The sequence below is a fragment of the Choloepus didactylus genome, chromosome 11 (assembly GCF_015220235.1).
Source record: "Choloepus didactylus isolate mChoDid1 chromosome 11, mChoDid1.pri, whole genome shotgun sequence".
NCBI classification, from domain to species: domain Eukaryota; kingdom Metazoa; phylum Chordata; class Mammalia; order Pilosa; family Megalonychidae; genus Choloepus; species Choloepus didactylus.
The window spans coordinates 80246041-80270513 of record NC_051317.1 but is presented as its reverse complement, the minus strand read 5'-3'; the positions used below and the strand labels follow the sequence as shown (position 1 = coordinate 80270513).

General features: G+C 35.0%; 1 protein-coding gene across 4 annotated transcripts in view; it reads right to left on the bottom strand.

The window, feature by feature from the left end:
• MTREX (Mtr4 exosome RNA helicase) overlaps positions 1-24473 on the bottom strand; it is a 144657-nt gene that overhangs the window by 31104 nt on the left and 89080 nt on the right. For all 4 annotated transcript variants that reach the window (XM_037798848.1, XM_037798850.1, XM_037798849.1 and 1 more), the window contains 5 exons: positions 24026-24094; positions 20503-20631; positions 6060-6170; positions 3757-3945; positions 334-497 (listed from right to left, as the gene is read on the bottom strand). In XM_037798848.1, coding sequence (XP_037654776.1) covers positions 334-497; positions 3757-3945; positions 6060-6170; positions 20503-20631; positions 24026-24094 — 662 coding nt within the window. The remainder of the gene's footprint in view (positions 1-333; positions 498-3756; positions 3946-6059; positions 6171-20502; positions 20632-24025; positions 24095-24473) is intronic.

Here is a 24473-nt window from a genome sequence, read left to right as displayed (position 1 = left end):
CATAACTGTAAAAAAAAAAGTATACAAAATTGTATATAAATTAAGATTACATTTATGTAAAACTCCTACAATACATTAAAAAAAAGACAAAGGAAATATATAAAAATGTTAAAAGTGCTTGGGTTAAACAGTGGGATCCAAAGAGATCTTTTTATTCACCTTTTCTAACATCTCAGTTTTGTGGTACAAATCTGATTGGCTATGGATGGTACTGTATGAACTTTATATCTTAAGGCAGTTCTTTGTTTATCCTAAAGATTATTAGCCGTCATTGAAAAAAATAGTTCCCATTTTAAAATCAATTTTCTATAGGGGAAAAAAAACAGGTTTTACCTGCTTATCTCACAAGCTACTCGTCCCTTCATCTCTATGACATCAGAAGAAGTAGCAAATCCCAACCTTCTTAGAACACGTTTGCGACATTTGAGCTCATCCATTTGTAGGACAGTCCTTGCTTTCTTCAGTTCTCGCTTTGCAGATTTAATATCCAGTGCAATCTAAGGCATATGAAAGTAAAAAGGAAGTTTAACAATAAAGTGAAAAATGTAAAATGGGATTTTAATCATAAAACAAAAATTATTTCATAAGGACAAGTTCCAACATATTTCTCTGTCAAAACTTCAATGCCAGAGGGAAAGGGAAATATAAGGGGGGCTTCTTATTTAAGGTCAGTTGATTTTCAACAGAAGTGCCAGGACAATTCAACATGGAAAGAAAATTCTTTTCAACAAATGGTGCTGGCTTAACTGGATATCCAATGATAAAAAAATTAAATTGGACCCCTAACTTCACTCCACACACAAAAATGAACTCAAATGTATGCCATAACATGGATGAACCTTGAAGACGTCATGTTGAGTGAAATAAATCAGACACAAAAGGACAAATACTGTATGATCTCACTTACATAAAATAATTAGAATAAGCAAATTCATGTAGTCAGAAACTAGAATACAGGTTACCAAGGGCTGGGGTGGGGTTAGGGAATAGAGAGTTAATATTTAAATTGTACAGTTTTATTTGGGTTGATGGAAAAGTTTTGGTAATGCACAGTGGTGATGGTAGGACAACAGTGTAAACGTAATTAACATAACTAATTACATTCATTAAATTCATTTCTGTTAAGAGGGGCAATTTCAGGTTATGTTATTAGAATAAAACTGGAAAGAAAAAAAAACATAGAATGGTACAACATAAACAGTGAACCCTAATATAAACCACGGATTACAGTTAATAGTACAATTGTATAAATGTTCTGTCATCAATTGTAACAAGTGTGCCACACACTAATGCAAGATGTTAAGAAGAGAGTGGTATATGGGAGTTCTGTATTACATGCATTTTTCTGTAAACCTACAACTTCTCTAAGTAAAAAGTAAAAAACAAAAAAACATCAATGCTAGAGCGAGGGGGAAATACAGGAGCTTCTTTAATGTTTTCCTAGGACATTACTCAAGAGGAATGATATAACTGAAAAGTTATTAAATACTAGCTAAAGTGTCAAATATATGGAAAAACATAAAATATCCATTTGAAAATTCTGAAGCAGAATAGGGAAATACCAGGAGTTGTTAAAAATTTAAGAAGTTGGGGAATAAAGCAAGATGTTTGCATAAATGAAAAAGGGTAGGGAAGGAAGTTAAAAAGGAGGGCAGTGAATTGGATAACCCTGAGTTAGCAAAGGTAGGCTGAAAGGGGTAGAAAAAGTCAGTGATGAATTAGGATGGGCTCTCCCAAGACAGGATTCACTGGACAATTAATCATACTCCTAAAATACCCCTAAAAGGACATTATCAAGGAAGTGAAAAGAAAACCTACAGAATGGGAGAAAATAAGTACAGAGGTTCTGTTTGGGGTCATGAAAACAGTGTTGGTAATGGATGATGGTGACTGTAGCACAACATTGTGAATGTAATTAAACCATTTAAATCTACACTTAAAATGTTAAAATCAGAAGTTTTTTATACATGTTACCACAATTAAAAAAAAAGACTTTGGAATTTTGCAGATGGTGATCAATCTACAATTGAGGAGAAATAATAGTTGCAATGTTGGAGGTTATTATAATAACAACTGATACATATTTTAGAGCCTACTGTGTACCCTACTTCCTGTGCCTTGTATTATTTCATTTAATTCTTGTAACAATAGTATAATGGTAGGTACTAATTATCAAATTTGCATTTTAGAGATGATGCACAGAAGATTAAATAAACTGGCTAAAATCATGGAACTAGTTGATATTTAATTGTTTCCCAAGGGGTCTTTGACTGAGAATTCCAGTATGAGCAGAGCAGAGCAGAGCAGAGCTCTGTGCTAAGTAGTAAGAGTATATAAAACTTACAATTTAGTAGTAGAGGATCAAGATTTTAATGTTAGGTTCACAAAAAGCTAGGAAGCGACAGTGCTTTAAAACTATGAACTAAATACATTATTCTATTAAGTCAAGGGAGTTTCTATTCATTTGGTTATTCACAAATATTGGCCATCTACTTTGTGAAGATATATCATTATGGAAGATATGTGAGAGTAAAAATGACATAAAATGAAACACCAGATGCTAAGAAGCGCAAAATTTAGTTTCCGAGACAGAAAGATAAATGTGATAATAGTTGAAAAAGCATAATTACAAGGAGATAAAAGTTTTATGGAAGAAGTGACATTTGTTTAGTACAAGAGTTTGGCTGAAGAGAAGTGGAAAGGAATTTGTTCACTCAAAAAGGCTTCTGCTAAAATTCATTATTCAGAATAGCTATAAGAACGCTTATACTAGTTAGATATTATAGCTAATTACTATAAAAATTGAACTACCACCACTTCATACCCACAAGGATAGCTAGAATAAAAAAACACAAACATTAACAAGTGCTGGTGAGATGTGGAGAATTTGGAAATCGCATATATTGTGGTGGGAATGTAAAATGGTGTAGCTGCTAAGGAAAACAGTTTGGCAATTCCTCAAAAAGTAAACAGAGTAACCATATGACCCAGTAATTCTCCTCCTAGGTATATAATCAAGAGAAATAAAAACATATGTCCGTTCAAAGATTATACAAAAATGTTCATAGCAGTATTATTCATCATAGCCAAAAAAAGTGGGGAAAAACCCAAATATCCACTGACTGATGAATGGGTAAACAAGATATAGTATATATCCACACAATGTAATATTATTCAGCCAGAAAAAGGAATAAAGTATTGATTTCATGCTCCAAAATGGATGAACCTTGAATACATTATGCTAACTCAAAGAAGCCAGACACAAAAGACCACTTATTGACTCCATTTATATGAAATGTTCACAATAGGCAAATACGCAGAGACAGAAAACAGATCAGTTGGGGATGGGGGAGGGGGAGGAGGGAATGGAAAGTGACTACTAATGTGTAGTTTCATTTGGTGTGGTAAAGATATTCTGTAATTAAATAGTGGTGACGGTTATATAATTCCCTGAATATTCTAAAGACAGCTGAAATGTATACTCTAAAACAGTGAATTTCATGATATGTGAATTTTATCTTAATTAAAGAAAGAAAAAACTGTACAAGAACATACACCAAACTAAAACATAAAATGGGCTTTATCTTGCCTTGCTGATTTATTCAAAAGGAACTTCAATGCTGATAGTTTTCTTAAAGAGATAGCTAGATATTTTCCTATTTAGTTGATGAAACCAACAGGAAAAGAAAATGAAAAATACTCATTTATTTAGTGGAATATATAGAATTCTACAAAAAAGCTAAGTTTCTGCCATACCTGTGCTTTTCTTTCACAAAGTGTATATACAGTTTCCAAATTTGGATCATTGTGAAGTGGATGAGAATACATTCGATGCTCAAAAGCCTCTACTTTCTGGATGACTTTTTTCAGCCCTTGATCTTGAATACCCATATCGTCAATAGGATCTAACAAGGGAATACCATCAGGAAAACGTTTCTGAACTTCCTGAAACAAAATATTTAAAATTCATTTTTTATATGACATATAAAATAAGTAAAACTAACCCAAATCTTTTTAAGTTTAATTCCTTTTAATTTTAGTTCTGTGCACATGGACAGAAAAACAAAAAGGATGCTGTATATGTAATTTTATCTTTTTCTCATTTAAACTGGAGGGCATTTTTCCATTGCATTTGTCTTTGAAAACTGTATTATAATCTGTACTATAATTTACAGATTTAGGGGGATACTATAGTTTACTAATAAATCTAGTATTGTACAGTTCAATAGTTCTGGATGTGGCACAACTTATTAATAAATCCACTATTATATATTTTTGTCACTTTTTGCCATCATAAACAATTCTGCATTGAACATCTCTTGTCTGTAAATTGTTTTCAATGTTCAGATTAGTTCTTGGGTCAAATTCCCAGGAAAGGCACTACTGAGTCAAAACATATAAACATTTTAAAGGTTCTGATCCCTATTCCTAAAATATTTTTACATGACTTACACGGGCATGTGAGTTCAGCTCACAGAATGCCATAATTCCCTTGGGAGAGTTTCAGAGTCTTGGATAGGCCTTAAAGGTAGAATAATATTTGGCTACTTGCAGGGGAAAAGGAGCACATTAAGAGTATAAGAATATGAATGTAAAGGGTTCAAAGACATTTGAAAATTTGTGCTCAAAATATGACAATAATGCAAACTGTTACAAGAGGTTGATATCCTTGTTAAGTGCAGACAGTACAGTTTACGGATAAAAATATGCCCTACTTAAAGGGAGCAACGAATGTCAGTACAAAATCACAGAACCTTATAAATCAACCTGGCCAACTTTTATTTTATAAATAAATAAATAGAGTCACAGGATGAAATTCAAGAAAAAAGAAAAGACTACAGTTATAAAGTTTAAAAAGGTATAACTATATATGAAAAGGGAACTCTTCGGTCATTAAGTAAAGGGTTCCATTAGAAGGCTCACTTATCTAATTCCTCCTACTCTAGTTGTCATCTATGGGGGACTACGGAGAACAACTGTCCAACCTCCTTGTTTAAATAATGAGGCAAGACAAAGACTCAGTGAAGTTATTGCTAAAGCTAATGTTAAAAGTGAAACATCTTGTCACCTGACAGAACAGTATCCTTTCTCAACACTAATATATTAAGACAAGCCTAAAGTTTGTCAACAGACTAAGAAATAAGCATTTCAATTTAAGTTTAAATTTAGCAAATTTGAAATTGTCCTAATCAGAATTCTAATTCAGAAGCAGAGTAATCATTTGTTCAAAATGATGACATTATTCACGCTAACTTAACAATGACCAATGTGTATTTCTATTCATAACTGCACCATTATTTTGAAAATATTAGGAAAACAACTTCAATGGCACTTACACTTCAATAAACTTATTTTTTTATATAAGACCAATGATCCTTTGACTCTATAGGGATGTTTTTTTCTTAATTATCCACATACGCGTAAAAGTTTTACTAAACTGTCAAGATAATCATTCATTTCAAAAAGCCCACTTATGGACCCCAGCTTAAAATCCCTATTATACACTGACAGCATCCTATTTTATTTATCTATGTTTTATGTTTTCTCAGATTCTATTACAGTGCCTTCACTTCATGGCAAATACTATTCAAATGTTTGTTGACTTAATAACTTTAACAAAATCACTTTAATTTCCCCTAATGGAAAATAAAACAGAATTTTCTAGTAAGTCACAATTTTTCTTACTGAAAATAAAACTATCTCATCAATTTATCAAGTGTACTACAAAATGGTTAAAAGGCCTGACAAATGATTTTCTTTCTAAAATAACTAATACAGATAATAATTATTTTCACTCATAATAAAGCAAAACATACTTAGCATACAATAGTGAACATTAATGGCCCATGATTTCCTTTGTGATTTCCCCTACAGTAACTCACTTTGTTGGAATTCAAAGAGGGGGCAATCTATATGTAGAACTGCTGCCACTTTTTTTTATTAAAAAGGATTGCCACTTTTGGCAATGTTTATAAATAATGTTTAATATTTCTGAAGGCAATATTAAAAACATTGGTCTTTACAAACCATATTTATATTTAATTTATTAACAAGCATACCTGTATTGATTTCAAAACACTCTGTCTGTTGTCCAATGGTCGAAGGTCTTTAGGAATGTAAAGTCTAACACTGCTGATAGCAGAGAGAAGATGGACCAAAACTGGAACTACCTACCAACAAAAAATTATATAATATTACAAGCAGAAGTGTACATTTTCAAACTCAGTCATTTCCAAAATTTAACTTGGACCCAAAAAAAAGCAGTTACAATATGTGACAGATATAATAGATAATAATTATTGTGGAGGGTTCCAAAAATGAAACCCTTGAAGCTTATATCTTACTAGAGACTATACTCAAAAGTAAAAAACAATTCAGAACTCCAAATAACAGTCATAGAAATGGCACACAAAATAAATGATCCCCTCAATATAGAATCTAAGCCTTATTCATTTTTGTGTCCTTGGTATTTAGTACTTTTTAGATTCCCAAGTAAGCTGCTTGGAAATTCATTCAAGTGCTTGCGAGTTCATTTAAGTTCTGGATGGGTGGGAGCGAAGAAGAGATGTCAAAAATACTTCAAGCAGCACAAATAGGATACTCCATTAGACATACCAGAGTGGGGTGGGGGGCAGTGAATACAGAAATCTCCCTTTAATACTTTTGAGTAAACAGAAAAAGGTCTGGAAGGCTAGATTCAAGACAGGTTATTAAGAACTGAAATGACAAGAAAGAAGGTCCCAACTGAAGGATTTCTTGGGGATGGGGGCAAGGTGGCTTGGAGGATTACTATGGCAGAAATGAAAGGGACAGGTCCATAGTAAATACATTATTGATGGAGAGTAGTTGTGAGTTAAGGTAATGACAGTGAAATGACTGAGGCATTATAAATAGACCATCTACAAATATGGCTAAAATAGATGAAGGGCGGAAGGGAGGGTGAAGAGTTTTGCATCTTAGTAAGTACAAAAACAATAGATGAATTGAGAAAAAAGGAACAGCTAACTAGATATAAACATGTAAACATAAGTTCTTTCTTAAAAATATTTATACAGCTTATATTGGAGATTTTTCTATTTTCTCAAAATTTCATTCTTGACCCCCAATGACAGAACAGTTGTTAAACATATCAACCTTGATAACTTTAGCACAGAGGTGTTTTACTATTAACAGGCACTTGTATTCTATATAAAAGCAAGCTTTTGAACAGCTGAATTAAAAAGCAAATGTTAGTCTTCCTATCAAGACGGTGACTATACATACCTTTTTATGGAAGGTGTTATAACTGTCTTGCGAAAACTAGTTACTTGGCTCTGTCACATTTTCCAAGAGCTAAAGCAATGAGGAATCTCCCTGGTATGTATGCTGAACTGAGTTGGACTAAGTGGTAGATATTCTTCCCTACCTCTGTGGTGGTTTGAAGCTGTATGTACCCTAAAAAAACATGTTCTTAAATCTAACCCACTCCTGCGGGTGTAAATCTATTGTATGTAGGACCTTTTTGATAAGGCTACTTCAGTTAAGGTGTGTCCCTTCTCCAGGATGGGTCTTAATCTTATCAGTGGAATCCTTTATAAAAGAATAAAATTCAGAATCAGAGAGAGAAAGCCAGGGAAGCCAAGAACTGAAATCCATGAAACCTGGATGAGAAGGGAGAGATCAGCAGAAGCTGAATGTGCCTTGCCATATGACAGAGGAGCCAAGGACTGCTGGCATCAAGTCTATAGGAAGAAAGCATAGTCTTTATGCTGCCTTGATCTGGACATTTTTCCGACCTCAAAACTGAGAGCAGATAAATTCCCATTGTTTAAGCCAACCCATTTCAGGGTATTTGCTCTGAGCAGCCTAGGAAACTAAAACTACCTCACTTGTCTTAATCTTGAATTAATCTGCTATTGCCCTTACTGCCCAAATAGCATATGAGGCCATTCACTTCTTATTTTAGACCTATCTTCAAACTTTCATCCAAGCTTTCTCCTGCCAAGAACACCCTTCCCTCACCAAATATGTCTTTTTGTTTCCTTTAAAATTGCTTTTGAACCCAGACAGCCAAATAAACTGAAGAGGAGTTAACATTGCCACACATTTAAATCTGTTATTATATTGATGTCCCATGGCTACTTTCAAACTGATCACCACTGAAAAAAACAACTGTCACTGGTTGGCTGATTAAAAAATTCTGATAGTGCTTAACTGAACAAGGACTGTATAGTGGCTGAGTGGGGACTCTAGATTCAAGACTGCCTGAGTCCCAGTTCAGGCTTCAGATACTTGTGTGACCTTGGGCAAGTTACCTAACCTTTCTAAGATTCAGTTTCTCCATTTGTTAAAAAAGGGAATAAAATTATATTTCATTACTGTTATGAGAATTAAATAAGACAATACATGTAGAATATTTTGAAAATAGTGTCTAAGACATTCTTTGTTACTTAGTATAACAAATAACTATAAGCTTCAATAAATCCGTATATACCACATACCAGTGCTAAAACAGCAGACGTCATAAACTCAAATGCCAAAAAGAAAGGGTAGATGATATTATTTGACCAATGTTAGTAAATGAGATAGATGGAAAATGAAAAATTGGAGAGAACATTTATTGCTTAAAGGGAACAAAATCTGTTTCCTTATCTTCCACTTTTTCAAAGTTCCACTTTTTAAAGACTAGCAACTAATTTACATTTTTCCCATTTCCAACCTCTACAAAATTATTTTTTCCTGCACAGCAACACTGCCCGCCAACTTTTCATTTGCAAAATTAAAAAAAAAAAAAATTTTAATGAACAACTGTATGGCTTTCAACTAGATTTTTTCAACTGTTAATAGTTTGCCACATCTGCTTTTACTCTCTAGATAGGATTTAGGGAATGTTTTTTTCTCTTTTCCTGTCTTCTTTTTCCTTCTTCCCACCTTTTTAGTCATTTGAAATCAAGTTGCAGATACCACGTCAGTTCACTTCACCAGCAAATACTTCAACATGTATCTTCTATCAGCAAGGACATTCTCCTATTTAGTCACAGTATCATTATCAGATCCTAAAAATTTAATACTAACACACAACATCACCAACTAATATTGAGTCCATTCAAATTTCCTCCATTGACCTAATAACATCCTTTATAATTGCCTATTACGAATAGCAGTATTATTATGATCATTATTATTATAAATTTGGACCAAGGTTCCGAAGATCAGTCAGTACATTTAGTTGTCTTGTCTCTTTAGTCTCCTTTAACCTAGAATACTCCCTCCTGTTTGGGGCTTTGACATTTTCATATAATTTTTATAAAATTTCATATATACAGAAAAGTTGCAAGAATGGGATAAAGATCTCCCATATACCTTTATTCAGTCTCACCATTTACATTTTGCCCCATTTGCTTTATCATTCATTCTCTCTCCCTCTCCACACACACAGACGTACATACACCACAACCACCATACAAAAAATCGAAACAGGGAAATTTAATGTTGGCACAAAACTATTATCTAATCTATAGCCCATATTCAAATTACACCTACTTTCCCAATAATGTCTTCTATAGCATCCCCCTACCACCATCACTCCATGGATCCAAACTAGGATCATATATTGAATTTCCTTGTCAAATCTCTTTATTCTCCTTTAATCTGGAACAGCTCTTCAGTTTTTGTCTCTCAAGACATTGACAATTTGAATATTATAGTCTAGTTATTTTGTAGAATGACCCCTGATTTGGTTTGTGTAATCAAGAGGAAACATCAGATTTAGGTTATGTCTTTTTGGCAAAAGTCATGTTTTGTTCTTCTTGGTCCTCTGATCAGCATTACTGATCACTTGATTAAGGTGGTATCTGCTAGGATTCTCTACTGTAAAGTTATTATTAGCTTGCTGATAAAAAATATTCTCCTAGTACTTAATAAAACAAGGATGGTATAATTTTAGTTTCCTAGGCTGCTCAAATACCATGAGAGAGGTCGGGTTAAAAAAATGGGAATTTATTTGCTCAGTTTGAGGCTGGGACAAAGTCCAAATCAAGGTGTCATCAACACAATGCTTTCTTCCTATAGACTGTGGCATTCTGGGGCTGTTTGCTGGTGATCTTTGGTCCTTAGCTTATCACATGGCAAGGCACATGGTGGCTGTTGTAGTTTGCTAATGCTGCTGGGATGCAAAACACCAGAAATGGATTGGCTTTTATAAAGGGGATTTAGCTACAAAGTTACAGTCTTAAGGCCATAAAGTGTCCCAAAAGTAACAGTCACACATCAGCAATCGGGTACCTTCACTGGAGGATGGCCAGTGGTGTCCGGAAAACCTCTGTTAGCTGTGAAGGCACGTGGCTAGCATCTGCTCCAAAGTTCTGGTTTCAAAATGGCTTTCTCCCAGGATGTTCCTCTCTAGGCTGCAGTTCCTCAAAAATGTCACTCTTAGTTGCCCTCGGGGTGTTTGTCTTCTCTTAGCTTCTCCGGAGCAAGAGTCTGTTTTCAATGGCCATCTTCAAACTGTCTCTCACATGCAGCTACTCTCTCAGCTTCTGTGCATTCTTCAGTGTCCCTCTTGACTGTAGCAAGCTCCCTCCTTCTGTATGAGCTTATATAGTGCTCCAGTAAACTAATCTAGGCCCATGCTGAATGGGCGAGGCCACACCTCCATGGAAACCACACAATGACAGATCTGGCCCAGAGGTGAATGATCACATCTCCAAGGAAATATCCAATCAAAAGTCTCCAATCCAATCAACACCAATACATTTCCTGCCCACACAAGACTGCATCAAAGATCATGGCATTTTGGGGGACATAATACATCCAAACCAGCACAGTGGCATTTCCTGATCGCTCTCTTCCATGTTCCTGTTGATGTTCAGCTTCTTGCTTCCTGTGGCTTTCTTTCTCTCTGTCTGAATTTCAATCCACTTATAAAGAACTTCAGTAACAGGATTAAGACCCACCCAGATTGGTCTGGTCCACACCCTTAACTGAAGTAATTTCATCAACAGGTCCTACTTACAATAGATTCACACCCACAGGAATTGATTAAATTTAACAACATTTTTTTTTCTGGAGTACATACAGCTTCAAACCACCACAGTGGTTGAGCGTGGGCTCTAGAGTTAAGAATTCAGGCTTCGGATAGTTGTGGGAACTTGGGCAAGTTACCTAACCTTTCTAAGATCCAGTTTCCCCATTCATTAAAATGGGGATAAAATTATATCTATCTCATTACTGTTGGAAAATTAAATAAGAAAATGCATATAAAGTATTTTTTAAATAGTGCCTTTGTAGTTAATAAAAAATCTGTGGGGAGATTTTAGAGACTTTGTTAATATTTTTTGTCACACTTTCAATTCACTAGTTTTACCATCCCTGGATTTTTCTTGTCTGAATCAAATATTATTTGTGACAGTTGCCTAATGGTGACTTTTCCAGTATCACCATTTTATCTATCTATCAATCCATCTACATTTCTATTTATCTCAGTATGGACTCATGGTTTATTTTATTTTTACTTGGGTATGATTATTTTATCTACAAATTGTCTAATTCATTTTAAAAAATAAGACATTGTATAGGCTCAATTTGGATTGGGGATACCAATTTGTCACCTATGCAAACTCGACACTCTTTGTCTAGCCAGAAAGAAGATTCAGGACATAAAAATAAACAATAATGTACCAGACAGCGAACATCCATAGGGAGAAGTGCACAATTTTTCTGCATTGAGGAACAGGTACATAATCCAAATAAGGTAGAAAATATAAAAATTATTCATTTGGTTTTACAGAGCAAAATCTACTTTATATATATGCAGTTGAATTCATTATGCACAGGTATCTGAGCATTTCCTTCAAAACAGAATAAAACTATTCTCTGAAGACTTGATTCAAAAGGATGACAAAAACTGACTAATTTCCAAGGCTGTTTTCCACAGATAACTCCATCCAAGAAATGGCTCTTAGGTTAATGAAAGGAAAGACTATAAAAGACCCCCTGCAAATGCCTCCTTAAATACAGGAAAGGGAGATTCAAAGATGTCTCTGATTAGAAACACAAGGTTTTGTAAATGAAGTCAAATATTTAAAAACCAATTGAATACTTGCCATCAAAATTCACATCTCTTTTGATATTTTAAATTTACATTTAAAAATATCAAATTTTGAACAGGCAGTTTAGTTAACTTTCTAAACCTACTAAGCTTTATGAAGTAACAGTGAATGCAGGATCACCATGATGCAACCTTTGTCTGTACAAATACAAATAATCAAGTTAGGCAATTATTGAAACTCGCTAGAATACCAAAAGCAGGAGGTATTTTTTATCTTAGACCTTTTGGATCTTTGTAGGTCTGCCATGAATCAAATTTCACCCTAAATAAAGAAACATGATGGTGCATAATAACAGAGGTTGGTAAGTTTTAAGTCAAAACAATTCAAACAAATTATGAACAACAAATTTTCTTCACATTAAAACCATTAACTGAAATGTAAAATGATTTTTGAATTTTTTACCCAAACTAAGATATTTTTGAGTCAAGTGAATTTTAACCAAGTCATTAGGCAGAATTTAGACTAATGTGTTCTTTTTTTTTATTTTTTTTATTTTTTTTATTTTGTTTTTGTTTTTGTTGTGTTTTTTTAATTGGGATTGTTCAGATACCATACAATTATCCAAAGATTCAAAGTGTACAATCAATTGCCCCTGGTACCCTCATACAACTGTGCATCTATCACCACACTTAATTTTTGTTCAATTTTTAGAATCTTTTCATTACTCCAGACAAGAAATAAAAGTGAAAGATGGACAAAAAAAAAGAAAAAGACAAAGAAAAGGAAACTCGAATCCTCCTGTATCCCTAACCAGCTCCCCTCAATTGTTGACTCGTAGTGTTGGTATAGCACATGTTACTGTTTATAAAAGAATGTTGAAATACTACAAACCGTAGTATATGGTTTGCAATAGGTATATATTTCTTTCCTATATGCCCCTCTATTATTAACTTCTAGTTGTATTGTCATACATTTGTTCTGGTTCATGGACGAGTTTTCTAGTATTTGTACAGTTAATCATGGACATTGCCCACCAGAGGATTCAGTTTTATACATTCCCATCTTTTGACCGCCAACTTTCCTTCTGGTGACATATATGACTCTAAGCTTCCCGCTTCCACCTCATTCACGTGCCATTCAGCACTGTTAGTTATTCTCACATCTTGCTACTGACACCTCTGTTCATTTCCAAAATTTAAGTTCATCCTAGTTGAACATTCTGCTCATACTAAGCAACCACTCCCCATTCGTAAGCCTCATCCTATGTCTTGGTACCTTATATTTCATGTCGATGAGTTTACATATTATAGTTAGTTCTTATCAGTGAGACCCTGCAATATTTGTCCTTATATGTCTGGCTTATTTCACTCAGTATATTGCCCTTGAGGTTTTGACATCAACCCGTTATTTTTTTTAAGACGGTTTTGTTCACACCCTATACATTCCATCCTAAGTAAACAATCGATGGTTCTCTGTATGGTCACATATTTATGTGTTCACCACTATCTATATAAGGGCATCTACATTTCTTCCACAAGGCAGGAGGGAGCATCAAAGAAGGTCGAGAGGGAAAAGAAAGAGGAAAAAAATGACAGCCAGGAAGTAGCAAAAGGAAAAACAACCACAAATCAAAGTAGGGTAGAGAGTCAGACACCACCACCAATGTCAAGTGTCCAACACGCCATCCCTATCCCCCCCCTCCTATCTGCATTTACCTTGGTATATTGCCTTTGTTACATTAAAGGAAGCATAATACTATGATTCTGTTAGTTACAGTCTCTAGTTTACACTGATTGCATCCCTCTCCCAATGCCTCTCCATTTTTAACACCTTGCAAGGTTGACATTTGCTTGTCCTCCCTTGCAAAAGAACATATTTGTACATTTTATCACAATTGTTGAACACTCTAGATTTCACCAAGTTACACAGTCCCAGTCTTTATCTTTCCTCCTTTCTTCTGGTGTCTCACATGCTCCCAGTCTTCCTCTCTCAACCATATACATAGCTATCTTTGTTCACTGTACTTACATTGCTGTGCTACCATCTCCCAAAATTGTGTTCCAAACCATGCACTCTCGTCTTCTCCTATCACTCTGCAGTGTCCCCTTTAGTATTTCCTGTAGGGCGGGTGTCTTGCTCACAAAGTCTCTCATTGTCTGTCTGTAAGAAAATATTTTGAGCTCTCCCTCATATTTGAAGGACAGCTTTGCTGGATATAGGATTCTTGTTTGGCGGTTTTTCTCTTTCAGTATCTTAAATATATCACACCACTTCTTTCTTGCCTCCATGGTTTCTGCTGAGAGATCCGCACATAGTCTTATTAAGCTTCCTTTGTATGTGATGGATTGCTTTTCTCTTGCTGCTTTCAGGAGTCTCTCTTTGACATTTGATAATCTGATTATTAAGTATCATGGCATAGGGCTATTCAGATCTATTCTGTTTGGAGTACGCTGCGCTTCTTGGATTTGTAATTTTATGTCTTTCATAAGAGATGGGAAATTTTCATTGATTATTTCCTCTGTTATTGCCTGTGCCCCTTTTCCCTTCTCTTCTCCTTCTGGGACACCAATGATATGTCGATTCTTGTACTTTGTTTCATCTTTAAGTTCCCGGAGACGTTGCTCATATTTTTTCATTCTTTTCTCCACCTGCTCCTTTGCAATGTAGGCTTTCAGGTGTTTTGTTCTCCAGTTCTTGAGTATTTTCTTCTGCCTCTTGAGATCTGCTGTTGCATGTTTCCATTGTGTCTTTCATCGCTTGTGTTGTGCCTTTCATTTCCATATATTCTACTGGTTGTTTTTTTGAACTTTCAATTTCTGCCTTATATATGCCCAGTGTTTTCTTTACAGCCTCTATCTCTTTTGTGAAATATTCTCTAAACTCTTTGAATTGATTTAACATTAGTTGTTTAAATTCCTGTATCTCAGTTGAAGTGTACGTCTGTTCCTTTGACTGGGTCATAGCTTCGTTTTTCTTAGTGTAGGTTGTAGTTTTCTGTTGTCTAGGCATCTGACCTCCTAGGCCACCCCAATCAAGTATTCCCAGATGAGAACAGGCTCAGGTCACAGAAAGAGGTAATATTTCAGTATCTGGTTTCCCTGATGGCTTTTAGAGGACTGAGACACCTGTGCTTTTCTGCCCAGCAAATCTACCTGTCAGCCTGTCACTGCCTGTGTAAGAGGGTGTGGCCTGTGGCTCTCCTCCCCCAGGCTTTGGGGTCCCGTTCTGGAAAGACTGAAAGACAGACAGTAGAGCTGGGCCCCTCCCTTTCCTCTTGGGAAGCTATGCCCCCTTCAGAGATGTCATTTGCATATCAGTAAGTTCTTTGTTCCTGTGACTCTGCTGATCTGAAGTGTTCTGGTTTTAAAATGTCTGAGGCTGTCTTTCCTGCAAAGCGTTGCAGGCTGAGAACAGCTGAGGTTTTCTCCACAGAGAGAGAAAGGGGCAGAAAAACTCCCAGGTTCACCCGTCAGCCAGAGATAGCACCCAATCCTCTGGGCTCCCCATCCTGAGACAGGAATGTCCCCCGATTCTCCCAAGGTCAGTTGTCACCAAAAGCCTTTGTCTGCTTGTTGAGAATTCGCTGTCTGTATTGAGCCATTAATATTAAAACCTCACTTGGAGCTGGGCTGGGAGAGTGCACCGCGTGGCTTCCGTGAGGGAGGGGCTCTCGGCTCTCAGCACGGGTCCATAGTTTTACTTACAGATTTTATGTTGTGATCTCAGGCATTCCTTCCAGTTAGGTTGGTGGATGATGAGTGGGTAGTCACGTCTGTCTCCCCACTATTATTCCAGGTTATTTACTAGTTTTTTGGTCATTTATGAATTGTTCCGGGGGGGACTAAGTATTCCACCCCTCTCTATGCCGCTATCTTCTCTGGATCCCCGACCAATGTGTTCTTGCTTGAGTTTTAAATTTTTAAAAATTTCACCTAAGTCCTGATCTAATTTAAAAGCTGATGAAATAATCCGCTTAATATATGTCAGTGCAAATGGTAGAGCAAGGACCTCTGAAAATCCTCTTTTTCCATAAAACCATTGAGAACACTGGCAAAAATCATCAAGATCAATTTCTTCAGAATTCTGGCAATTAACAAAAGGCTTGCATCAATCTGAAGAGTGCTTATTCAAGAAAAATGGCAGAACTTTGGTAAGAATAATGAGCTCTATGGCATTTTAACTTGTCCTATTCCTACCTCCACATCTTTACCTCCACAGAAATCTTGGAAACCAGCAGTGACTGGAGGAAGTGTGTTTCTGGAAGTCCTTAAAAACCCCATTCCTAGAGAAATGGCAGTTTTAATTTAAACTGACATAAGGCATGCCTGGGGCAGTCTGACTTTTCTCTGGGGGCATTTGTTGAAAAAAATCAGCAAATAACAACTGGGGCAAACAACAGGCTAACCACAAAGCATTAAGAGGAAAAACTGGGGATTAAGATGCCTTTAGGGAACTCTGAAAAGCTCCAATATATTCTGGGTATCTACACGTACACACACATTCTTAATGCTTTGTGCATGTTCATGTCTGGCTGACCTGGAAAACTTCAAAGACTGGAAAACTTATTAGCTACAGCATGTAGGAAATCTGTCTAATCATTAGCTGACCACAGAGCCAACAAGCAAAGACTTCAGTGGCCATACACAACAAAAAACACACAATTTACAGAATTAGTTCAGAAAAGTCACTAAACAAACAAACAAATGAAGAAAAAATAGCAACAACAAACCCTGGGTCCCTGGGAATACTGGAAAAGTCTGATTTCCAGAACTGCCACATAACAGTTTTAACAATGTCCAATTTTCAACAAAAAGTTACCAGACATATAAAGAAACAAGAAACTGTAGTCTTAATGGGGATGGAATCATGTCCCCCACAAAAGACATGTTCAAATCTTAATCCATGTTTGTGTTCAGGTGAACTCATTTGTAAATGGACCTTTGAAGATGTTTTTATTAGTTAAGGTGTGGCCAAACTGAATGAAGGCGGGCCTTAATATAATGTGGCTGAAATCCTTATAAGCAAAGGAAATCAGACATGGAAGTAGAAGCCAACAGTTAGAAGAAAAATACAAAGGGGAGAAGACCATGTGAAGACAGAGGAGGCAGATTGGAGTGATGCATCTACAAGCCAGGATTGCAGCAAGCCAGCACCAGAACACTAGAGATTCCAGAAGAAAGTGTGAGCCTTTTGATACCCTCATGTTGAAATTCTAGCCTCCAAGGCTGTGAGACAATAAATTCATGTTTAAGCCAAGCAGTATATGGTAACTGCCAGAGCAGGTCTGGTACACTAAGGAAGGCCCAAACACAGGAAAAAACAGCAGTCAAAAGAAACTGTTCCTGAGGAAGCCCAGACCTTGGTCTTACCAGACAAAGACTTTTAAAATCAACCATTTTAAGTATGTTCAAAGTTTATGCAAATAGATCTGATTTCAATGTTTAATAGTATACTTTCTACGTAAACTTGAAAAGCACGAAAACTACTAAATCTCATTCTATCATGATTGAAGGGTATCTCTGTTTGCAAGCAACTGTTATATAATCTTAAGTATATAGTCGAGACTTGTAAGGTAGGTGACCAGACACCCTTGAGGTTAGCAAAAGAACAGGGACAAACTTCAAGTAATCTTTAGAATATATTGTCTAAACAGCTAACCTTTGTTAATCAAATGTAGCTGGGGACACACAGACACACATATACACACATAAATAGACATATAAATAAATTAAATGAAGGCTTTTCTGGTAAATTAAGTATAAGGGTATTTAATTCAGAGCTATAAAAAGCTAAATTTGGAGTTATACACACTCAAAAATAGAGAGGAAAAAGGTGGCTACCAACAACCCACTTCCACCTCATATCCTACATAAAGAAAAGTCTGGTTCCAACCCACGTCCTGAATAGTGCTACACAATTACTGCAGTTGAGAGCTGAGATTTTCCTATAAATTGTTCATGGAACTATATCTTTAGGTCCAGGATTCCTATTCAGGACAATCTACAAAAGCAAACAACAGATTATACATATTCTTTCTCTTAAAGTATATGCCTCCTCTGTTTTACTCTCATGCCTTTGTCATTCAACAACACATAAAAGAATTTGGATTTCTTTTTAAAGAGAGGTATTTCAGGTTCTGCATATGTTGCATCCTCTGCTGGCAATGCCATTGTTGTCTGAGAAAGTTCTAATATTCCTACAAGTCTGTGGAATTCTCATTAATTCTTTTGCACAGCCTTCTTTATTAATCTATACCCCCCCCCGCCCCGGGCAGTTTAAAGGATCCATCTTTGATGTTCCCTGAGCAATTTGAGCACAAAATGCTTCCTCATTAAGCTGTAACTCTCTTGAATGCAGAGACTGACTGTCTATCTATCTATCTATCTATCTATCTATCTATCTATCTATCTATCTGTCTGTCTATCTATCTATGCCAGTTTGGATGTATTATGGCCCCCAAAACGCCATTATCTTTGAGGCAATCTTGTGGGGGCAGACATATTAGTGTTGATTAGATTGGAATCCTTTGATTGTGTGTTTCCATGGAGATGTGACTCAATCAACTGTAAGTGAAAAGTCTGACTGGATAATTTCCATGGAGGTGTTACCCCACCCATTCAGGGCGGGTCTGAATTAAATCACTGGAGCCATATAAATGAGCCAACAAACAGGAGGAGGCAAAGCAGCAAAGAGTGACATTTTGGAGAGCAACTGAAAGTGACATTTTCAAGAGGAGCTGTAGGTAAAAGAGGACAAAACGCCCCAAGTGCAACATTTTGGAGAACGCCATTTTGAAACGCAACTTGGGAGCAAGCAGACACCAGCCACACGCTTTCCCAGGTAACAGAGGTTTTCCTGTTGTCAATGGCCTTTCTCCAGTGAAGGTACCCTATGGTTGATGCCTTACCTTGGACACTTTATGGCCTTAAGACTGTAACTATGTAACCAAATAAACCCCCTTTATAAAAGCTAATCCATTTCTGCTATTTTGCAAAAAGGCAGCATTAGCAAACCTGAACACTATCCATTGTCAACACCTCACCCTCCTTAAGTTTTTTTAGCAGCATAGGCTGAAATAAACTGAGTAAAAAATACTACAGGAACAGAGGAAAGGCACTTAGTTTGCCCAGAGTTCAGTGAAGGCTTCCTCGGAGGTGTTGTTTGTTGAACTAACCACATCATGATTATTAAGTACTCCAAAGCTTCTTGGTATGATGAGGTAAAACAGGAATAGCTGCTATGCTTCATAAATCTCTGCCCTAGAACAGGGACAGACTGTAAATAGGTTTCAGGGATAGCAGTAAATAGGTTTCACCTAAAATGTTAATAAATCTAGTGTATTAGTCATGGCTGCCTACAGCATTTTCTTGGAAAAGAGTCTAAGTTTTCAGTGTGACAAAGCTCCATGACTTATTATCAGTGTTTGTCATGAGCGAGGGAGCATACCACATATATGCCATTCCAAATTACAATAACTTCTAACGTCCCTTTGGATATAATGAGGATGTTCCAAATTGTGGGAGTTTTAGCCTAATTTATAATTAAGCAGTCAATCGGTAAACAAATGTCAGGAAAACATACAAATGTCACTTGATGGTGGAATTCTAGAGAAGGACAGAGAGGAACACAGACCAAAGGCTAAGTGGTATTCAAAATAATAAATAATTATATTTTTAAATCACCCTTTTAAAATGTTTAATAATGAGCTGCCTTTTTAAATACTACCATCAATCCCAAAAGTCATTTACTGACCCAAAGAAGCAGCCTATAATGCTACTGAGACAGATTATTCTTTCCACATACCAAAGCTTCTTATAACAAATATCATTACAATGACATTTCCTAAAAGACCAATTAGGCACACATTTAAAGCAATGCTTTAAAACAATAAAATTCCAGTATAAGACTTCAAATATAAACTTGAAATTTCTGCAATAAGGTTTCACCTACAATTATTTTATTTATAACACTATAAAAATAGAAGAAATTTTTAAAATATGGATATCTCATGCTTTGCATTTACTTAGAAGCACAAGTAATTAAATGATTTTAACTAAAAACACTTGAGTAGCAATTTTTCATTATCAGAACAATGCTTCAATCATTATTTCCAGGGAAATGAAAGAAGCAACACAGACAGATTCAAAAGTAAAATCAATCAATTATAAAAACAGTAACGAAACATCTCGATAGCCCCGGTAAAATCAAGCTTCATGTGAAAATTTAAATAATTCTTTGTCCTTCGCTTTGACATTCATCTTTTCATAATTTGATAAAGAAAAAAGAAAGCTTAAGCCTTGTTAGTCATTCTAGTGATATTTTGGATGGCTCTTATTATACCTCAAAATACTTTGAAACCTTCAAATCTAGAAATCATGACAGTATGTTCATTATGATCAGAATCAGGAAGTCTAGTAATGATAAATAATTCATAAAATATCTGAAATCTGAAGATAAAAACTACAGTACAAACCTGCATCTCTCCTTTCTCATCAGGTTTAGCTGGTTTTGCAGCTTCAGTAGCTGAATTTTTCAAGCTCTCTCTGCTACAGCGCAGAAGTACTTCTACTACATATAAAGGATCTAGTTCACCAGAATTAGGCTAGGAAAAAACAAGATATAAGCCAGAGTTCATTAATTCTTAAAAACTGGCCCTCAAATTTTAAATTCCATATGTACAGGGACTATGTTCTTAGCATTTAGCATCATGCCTGGCACACAGTACATGTTATCTCTGCATCCTTCAACATGCAGAATGGAATTAGAAAACACAGAAACAATAACTTGATACATATGAACTCCAATTTAATAGTATGATCATTAAAATATTGTTAACTGTGATATAAAATACCACTTTTACTTTTCGAATGATTAGTCCATAATTCTGTTTAATATTATGCAAGAACTAGAACAAGAAACTAAAAGAAATGATCACTATAAAAGATTAATCTATATCTTCAAATAACCCCAATTAACAACATGAAAAATATATTGAGAGTATATTACTTTATTATTCAGTAAACCAGCAATTCTATGACATGGTTCTATTATCATTTTATTAAGAGTCTTCTAATATTTTATATTCTCTAATAAAATTATGATTCTCAAGATCTAAGGACTAATCACATCTGCATTATGATAATTTGTCTTAGAGCACTGTCTTTTAAACAGTAATAAAAGACTTTTTTTTAAGTAAAGAGCCACTTCCTCCTTTTTAATGAAATATTTGAATGATCTTGTTTGCATAAAATAAATAAAAAGAAAATTGTTTTAACTGATGAGGGACATGGCAAAGACCTGACTATTTGGCCACTTCCTAGCACAGTTCCTGTTAAAAAACAAGTATCTATCAAGAAATGAAAATGAATCCATACCTACAATCAATTCTTGCAACCAATTTCCAACTCCTTTAACAACAATTAAACATATTTTCAAGAATAAAAATAAAACACAGTCATAATTATTTTAATTCACTGAGTTCAAATTTCCTCAAAGAAAGCATAAACTCCATTTTCCCATACAAAAGTAAAACTAGTTTTTCCCAAGCATACTTTTTTCCCAAAATATCGTTACTTTTAAATTAGTTTCAAAATATTTCTCAGCTTCCTATGGATACAAAGCAAAGTTACATAGTATTCTTGACTAGATGATCCCTATAAGCAAAGATCTATGTATATGTACATATTAGTCATTATAAAATGATTTTTATAAACAATGAACTAAATAAATAGTTATGACACCTGTTAATTCTTCCTTAGGGGCAAATGATTGCAAGGAGATTCAGTGGTTGTTATATCAGCTTTTCAGAGGGGGAAAAAACCCTCTGTAAGATGACTTTTACAGTATGATGAATTAATTAACTCTAAGAGGGAGAATTTAAGTATTTGGGTAAAGAGAATTTAAAGTTCACAAGCAATCTAGGTAATGCAGAATTATGTTTTTGGGTTTAATTACAATTATTTATAATTTTAGTATTCTCCTTCTGTAAGATAAAACTAATAATGGAAATAACATTTAGAACTGAAGCATACCGCACATAATCATCCTCTCTGTAGAGCTACCCAAAACATTTACAACACTACTAAAATGTTACTAGGGAAATGTCAGAATCCTTCTTTATGGTAGCATTAAATGAAAATTTGCTCTTAAAATATTTCACAAGATCTTAAAATTTATATCAAAACCTCTAGTTCTATATTCTGTGAACATTGGTAGACAAAGTCATTTTTCTCATAAGAAAAAAACAGTTATTAAGTGCTCTACTTGGCCTTCCACTAACTGTCAGCTTAATAACTTTTTGGTCATAGGATCTAATTTTTAACTTCTTAATCACACAATTGCACTTTCTTTTTCCTAACTTCACTCTTTTTAATGGTGGCTATTTTCCTACTATAACTGAAATTACTAAATTAAAACATATCTTTGATATTCCAAACCTTGGAGAATGTACAAAAACAAACTATTAAATAGACATTAACAAGTAACTGTATTTTTCTTCTAAATGCCTGAAACTATTTTCTTCTCTCTGTATTCTCCCTCTGCCTCTGGCGTACTCTACTGGCCACAAAGATCTTTGGATTAGTATTCTAACCTAGATTCAAAAATCAATAAAAATGTACCTCACATTTTTTTGAATAGAAAAATGCAAGCAAGCTCAGTGGAAAAGTGAGTTTCACCATCAATTTAAACAGAAAAAAAAAAACAAAATATGTTCCTCTCCATTCCCATCCCATCCATGCCTAAAACAACTCTCATCAAGCAGCGTTACTTTAATACACGGGTTAAGTTCAATACAGTAAAATAATTTAAAATTCTATTCACAGAGTGTGTATGTCTGTACCTACCTACCTATCTATGTAATTATGTTAGCTATAATTTCTCTCTCTTAAAAATTTAAAAACTGAGATTGACTCTGACATGACAGCTTGAAGAGCTCCCTCAAACTGGAGAAAATTATAAGCAGCAGTTCCACACTAGGAGAGGCAAGATGAGAAGACTGGAGACTACTAACTCCACTCTCCACCAAGCACTAAGCTCCTAAACAGGTGTTTACTCAGAAAGAAGCATGCCATTATATCCACCCCTATCCAGAGTGGTACTGGCATAAGGAAAAACATATAAATCAATGGAATAGAACTGGGAGTCCAAAATTAGACACATGTCCATTTGTCCATCAACTGATAAATAACTGTCCAGCAAGTACTAAACAAAATGTGGTATATCCACACAAATGGAATGTTATTCGACCATAAAAAGGAATAATATACTGATACATGCTCCAACATGGATAAACCTGAAAATACTATGCTAAGTGAAAGAAACAAGTTACAAATTACCATATAGCTTATGATTTAATTTATATGAACTATCTAGAATAGGTAAACCCATAGAAACAAATTAGTGACTACTTAAGTCTGGCGCCTGGGGGTGAAAGGTGGGGAAAAGAAGGGGTAATAGCTAAAGAGTACAGGGTTACTTTTAAAGGTGATGAAAATGTTCTAAAATTGTGCTGATGGTTGCACATATCTGTGAATATAATAAAACCACTGAATTGTACATTTTAAGTGGGAGAATTGTAAAGTTTGTGAATTATATTTCAACAAAACTGTTTTAAGAGAGACAAACAAAAAAGGTAAAACCTACAGTGAAAGGAATCTATACATCTATCAGTACATTGGAGGTAAAATATTGTGCCTTAGTAATTCTAGTTTTCAGTGGCAATACCTGATTTTTTTCTAGTATTCAATCGAAAAACTAAAATTATAAAAAGGATTGATGAATTCAGAAAAGAAAGGCAAGTCAGATTTGTTTTGTTGGGAAAATAACCATACCACTTTAAGGAACAAATTTAGGATTATGCACAAAATTTAATTCTTTATAGCAGAATTTCATATAACTTTTCTTAAAAGTATTTCTACTTTGCCCAATTTTATGAGTAGGAAAAATCACTTCACTAAAAATTTATATATAATTCTATTTTAAGGACAACAGTTTACCTTAACATTTGACTTTTTTGAGAAATTCACCACTACCCCCCAGCCAAAGTCATCTCCTTCATTCTTGACCTGAAAAAAAGGCAAAGAAAGTTAACAAGAATAATGTTTATATCCAAAAGGCTTTTGTAGTCTTCAATGCCTCATTACAGGCTAAGAAAACTTTTTGAGATTTAATTCCTAATAAAATGTCTTTTGAAAAACCACTTCTAAATTTAAGGAACAATATATTAGCCCTACAGAAAAAAATCAATGTCAAATTTCATAGGTCTCTAGAACAGCAAGAACTGGAATCCCTCCACTGGCAAACAAATACTAAAAATGACATGTAGCTTCATGGTTCTGAGAATACTTTAAGTGTTTTATATCAAATGAATTAATCCAGAATTTAAAACTCCCTCATTTTAAACTAACAGTTCACAACTAGAACTATTTTCACATATAAATTCCT